This window comes from Octopus bimaculoides, chromosome 28 (assembly GCF_001194135.2).
Source record: "Octopus bimaculoides isolate UCB-OBI-ISO-001 chromosome 28, ASM119413v2, whole genome shotgun sequence".
Taxonomy (NCBI): domain Eukaryota; kingdom Metazoa; phylum Mollusca; class Cephalopoda; order Octopoda; family Octopodidae; genus Octopus; species Octopus bimaculoides.
In genome coordinates this window covers 5778421-5784200 of record NC_069008.1, presented here as the reverse complement: position 1 = coordinate 5784200, position 5780 = coordinate 5778421, and the positions used below count along the sequence as shown (strand labels likewise).

General features: G+C 36.1%; 1 protein-coding gene across 1 annotated transcript; it reads right to left on the bottom strand.

Moving 5' to 3' along the window:
• Positions 1–361: 361 nt before the first annotated feature.
• Positions 362–5473, bottom strand: LOC106871782 (zinc finger protein 271-like). The gene is made up of 2 exons (XM_052977605.1): positions 5324–5473; positions 362–4017 (listed from the first exon to the last, which is right to left on the bottom strand). The coding sequence occupies exon 2, from the start codon at positions 3647–3649 to the stop codon at positions 1907–1909; it is 1743 nt and encodes a 580-aa protein (XP_052833565.1). The 5' UTR covers positions 3650–4017; positions 5324–5473; the 3' UTR covers positions 362–1906.
• Positions 5474–5780: the final 307 nt, after the last annotated feature.

Below are 5780 nucleotides of genomic sequence, written 5' to 3'. Positions count from 1 at the left end.
GACGATTACAATTGGTTCGTTCCAAAGGAATGAACGATGTTGAGAAAGATGTAATCTTCTCTTCAGGGAAATGCATAAAAATCAACTCAACCGTAAGACATTATTACCGAATGTGGCAACTGCTAGTAGAGAAGAAAAGTAGGAAAAAAATGAGAGAATGAGAATCGGAGAAACACAGCAACACCAGTTGTCAAGCAATACTGGAAGACATACACATATATATAATGAGTGATGGTTTGGTGTTTTGCCTAAGTTAACTAATTGGTTCATCTTGATGTAGTTGTGTTGGTTATGCATTAACTGGTCTAGTCTGTGTGCCTGGAGTTACCCTTATATAAACAAATAACAAGAACCAGGTAAATTGAATGCAACTGTTATTTATTTATTACAACCTCTTATAAAAATACATGGCAAATGTCTCGCATATTGTGAAGTAACTCGTTTTGCAAGTTGTAACGAGCTCTATCTGGAACAGTTGAAATTCTGTAGCATGTTCATGGTTTAATTGTGCTGGGCATTGGTAGTTGTGATCTCATCTTACTCCCTTCTTCTCTCTGCTAAAGGCGTGAGGGACCATTCCTTATATAACAACTGGTGGACAGGAAGAGAATTTTTCTGCTTTGGTACAAAAAAACAGTTGCTAAAACATTCAAATGGCTACTTAAGACCATTTGATCTCTGCAACAGATTTAGTCCAACCCTAATAACATGATCAATGTTGACAACACTGAAATAAACACATTATCATCATCATTTAATGTCTGTTGTCCATGCTGGCATGGGTTGGAAGGCTGGACCAGACTCTCATTCAAAGCTTAATAGCCAGGTAGACAATATGCTTCCTACATATATAAATGATGGGTTTCTTTCACTTTCCTTCTAATAAACCCACTCACAAAGGGTTGTTTGGCCTGGGGGGGGGGGGTGATAGTAGAAAAAAACCAGTCCAAGGTGCCATGCAGAACCATGTAGTTGGGAATTAAGCTGCTTACCACACAGCCACACCTATTAGTTTTCACAAAATTCATGCAAAACAAATTTAAAATCTGGAAAAAATTGCTTTTATTAAAGAGAAATATCCCACAGGTAAGCTATCTTAGGTCTTGTGAAATAAACTATAGAGTTGGAAGGCTGTTATTACACACTGTTCTTTCTCCATTTCTGTGTGAATACATATATAGTTACAGAGTGTCCCTTGTTTTCTTTTTGGCATAGAGTCAATTTTGACAATTACAGCAATTCCCTGATGAGTAGTTTGGTTGTTGCCATGGAGAAAACCCACAACACTACCACCATTTTAGGAGGAGCTCAAAATGCTTATTGTTCTTATAAATGGTCTCATTGATAGTCACACATCTATATGGATACACAGTTAACACTCGCAGTACCGAGCGGTCATTTATCATCACTTTTGCTTTTTACTTTTTAATTTCTACAACTCTATTGAATGGTGCAATCATAAGCATCATTTCATATGTGTAGAGATATATATTTTTTGCATGTAAATAAATGCTAAAAGACTGTACTTTCAAATCCTTTATTCACTGCATTTGCTGATATTTAAAATATATTGTATTAAATAAGATTTTCAATGACAGTCAAAAATGACCGCTATGGTCATTGTAAGAAGAAAGAAATGTTGGTACATCTAGTGTCCACTCTTTAGTATTTAAACTTGTCATATCTGGCCCAATTATTCTACTTATTTTATATTCAAACTAGTCAGAGTCGGCCTCTTACATCTACGCAACAATGTCATTCTAAAAATACACAATCACATCAGCAAACTTTGAAAGCTGTGAATGTATGACAAATTGAAAATAATGTGAATAAACAAACATCACATTCGACAGAATTAACTGCATGATAAAGGGTCTAGTCACCACTTAGAGAGAAAAGGTTTTTCTCATGTATGAATACGCTTGTGAGAAGTTAAAGCACTACTTTGAGAGAATGATTTATCACAGCTATCACAGTGATATGGTTTCTCTCCTGTATGAATACGCTTGTGACTAATTAAAGCACTACTTACAGAAAATGATTGACCACAGATATCACAGTGATATGGCTTTTCTCCTGTATGAATACGTTTGTGACTAGTTAAAGCGCTACTCTGAGAAAATGATATACCACAGATATCACAGTGATATGGTGTCTCTCCTGTATGAATACGTTTATGAGTAGTTAGGTTACTGCTGGCAGAGAAAGATTTGTTACAGATGTTGCAGTGATATGGTTTCTCTCCTGTATGAATACGTCTGTGATCAGTCAAAGCACAGTTGCGAGGGAAAGATTTACCACAGATATTACAAGTATATGGTTTCTCTCCTGTATGTGTACGTTTGTGAGAATTGAAAGCACTTCGGTCAGAGAATGATTTACTACAGATGTTACACTGATATGGCCTTTCTCCTGTATGAACACGTTTGTGAGAATTGAAAGCACTTTGGTTAGAGAAGGATTTACCACAGACGTCACAGTGATATGGCTTCTCTCCAGTATGAATACGTTTGTGGTTAGATAATTTACCACTTCCAGAGAATGATTTACCACAAATGTCACAGCGAAATGGCTTCTCCCCTGTATGAACACGTATGTGTGAATTTAAAGCACTTCGGTTAGAGAATGATGTACTACAAACATCACAGTGATAGGGTTTCTCTCCGGTATGAATACGTTTGTGTATAGTCATGTAACTACTTGTAGAGAACAATTTACCACAGGTATCACAGTGATATGGCTTCTCTCCTGTATGAATATATTTGTGTCCAGTTAAGTTAGAACTCATGGAGAATGATTTACCGCAGATATCACAGTGATATGGCTTCTCTCCTGTATGGAAACGTTTGTGAGAAGCTAAGTTGCCACTCTGAGAGAATGATTTACCACAGATATTACAACAATATGGTGTCTCTCCTGTATGAATACGTTTGTGATTAGTTAGGGTACTACTTAGAGAGAAAGATTTATTACAGACATCACAGTGATATGGCTTCTCTCCTGTATGGATATATTTATGTTTAGCTAAGTTGTCATTCCGGGAGAATGATTTTCCACAGATATCACAAGAATAAGGTGTCTCTCCTGTATGAGTACGTTTGTGATTCGTTAGGGTACTATTTACAGTGAAAGATTTGTTACAGATTTCACATTGATATGGCTTCTCTCCTGTATGAATACGCTTATGATCAGTTAAAGCACTGTAGCCAGAAAATGATTTACTGCAGATATTACAGGAATATGGTGTCTCCCCAGTATGAATACGTTTGTGAGGAGTTAAAGCACTACTTTGAGAGAATGATTTACTACAGATGTTACACTGATATGGCTTCTCCCCTGTATGAACACGTTTGTGAGAATTTAAATCACTTCGGTTAGAGAATGATTTACCACAGATATCACAGTGAAATGGCTTTTCCCCTGTATGAATACGTTTGTGCATATTCAAGTGACCCTTTTGAGAGAATGATTTACTACAGATGTTACATTGATATGGCTTCTCTCCTGTATGAACACGCTTGTGCTTATTCAAGCTGCCCCTTTGAGAGAAGGACTTTTTACAGACATCACAATCATGTGACAATTTTCGCCTCCCTTTTTTTCTATCTTCTGGAAAAGTCAAATTCTTTAGTTTCCCACTTTTTCCCATTATTTTTCATCGAAAATCACAATATATATATATATATATATATTTACTTCTTTTTGCTTCTATAGTCTTTTGTTTACAAATATTTTGACTGCTGTATTTCTGTCCAGTGTTACCTTTGTCCCTAAACTCTTTAGAAAAATTATCCAAGTTAAATTTTCACACAGACTCGTCATATAGACACTTTGGCCAGTGATGTCCAGAAAATTTGTTAATTACACAATATCAGAGTAAATATATCATAGAAATTCTACCATAGATTTATAGAAACAATCTTATATATCTGCTCTGTACAATATTTTCATTTTGGTCTTTAAAAGATGATAAATATTGAGAATGTATCTTCTGTTATTCCAATGTCATCTGATATTCTGAAATAATAAAGAAACAACAGTGTAAGATATAGAGGCTACTTAGAAAATACAGATTTAACATTTCGATGGAGATAAACTCTATAAATAAATATATATATGTATATATATATATTATATATATAGCGAGGTCGTTGCAGGTGGTACATAAAGACACCATTTGAGCGAGGCCGTTGCCAGTACCACCAGATTGGCTTTTGTGCCGGTGGTACGTAAAAACACCCGCTACACTCTCAGAGTGGTTCGCATTAGGAAGGGCATCCAGCAGTAGAAACTCTGCCAGATCAGATTGGAGCCTGGTGCAGCCATCTGGTTCGCTAGTCCTCAGTCAAATCGTCCAACCCATCGTAGCATGGAAAGCGGACGTTAAACGATGATGATGATGATATAAATTATTATTTAGGGCATCTAAGAGATACCACCATGCTTGAAATAGCAATCAAAATTTGACTCTAAAACCATATTAAATGGGTACTACTAAAGCAGCACGGTCCCGAACGCGCTACCTAGTCGCGAGTGGTCGATCCTAACCCTAACCCTAAACACGTATTCATTTGCACACGCGGGTTAGGGTTAGGATCGACCACTCAAGACTAGCTAGCGCGGACGCGCGACTGCGAGTTCGGGACCGTGCTGCTTTAGTAGTACCATTAAATGTTCATATAGCACCAGGAGAGAAGACAAAGAGACAAAATGAACTAGCAAAATAAAAATTAAAAAAATTAAAAATACTGGATAATTCCAGATCCCTGATTTCTGGCTCTGCATAAGAAAAGCTTTGCTTCCTCAGTGGAATGAACACAGAAAATAATTGCAAATGATGAGAAATTAATGAACAAAATATTATCAATAGCTTCTTAATGATTTCTTCGTGATAAATGCATGTCGGTGGTGAAGTCAAGTAACTTGTTGCAGAGAATTTTAATCCTTTCTTCTTTTTAACACCATGAAGTTAATTAGAAAATATGGAAATTAGACATTACTGATTTTGCCCCATCTTAAACATCGTGTTTTAAAAAAAACTGACTTATCCAACAGAGAAACGAATATTGATTGTTAAACACTAAAAATCATTCAGATATTTTAATTAGCAACGTGAATTAACAATCGGGTTGAAAGATGAGGCAAAATTTCTGGAAAATAAAAAACACCTGCTAATTGACTGTTTCGGATTGCAACGGAAACGATGGAGCGAGTAGAAGGTTGCCTCCCTAGCTAGAAACAGCAGCCAAATGTCGAACAAAACAAAAGACATCGGAGACACGAAGAATTAAAAGATTAAATGCTTTCATTGTTTAATACTTACGCAAATGTGTTTAAAATGTTGTTAGAAGTGCGTCGGGTGGTAGAGAAATGTATTATAAATGTGTTTGGGAATTGATTAAGAGAAATTTTAGCAACTGACATGTTTATCAATACGTAATGAATAGAGGAGGAAGTACGTTTAGTGCGCATGCGTATTAAATCTTTGTTTCAAATTTTGGCACAGGGCCAGCAATTTCGGGGAAGGGGAGATACTTAGGTCGATTACCTGGATCGCGGTAGTTAACTGGTATGGCAAGACTTCCTTTTGTACGCCACCCCACCCTCCTTTTTTAAAATTACCACCCGCACCCCTAATTTCTTCATTTTAAACTTCTTTCAGAATTTTTTTTCTTCAAAATATGTCGAAAAGTAAAGAAATTATGATTCTGAAAAAAAAATTACAAAATTTTTATATAGTTAGGGTTGGGGTTTTAGGGTTACAGTTTTAAGGTTTAAGA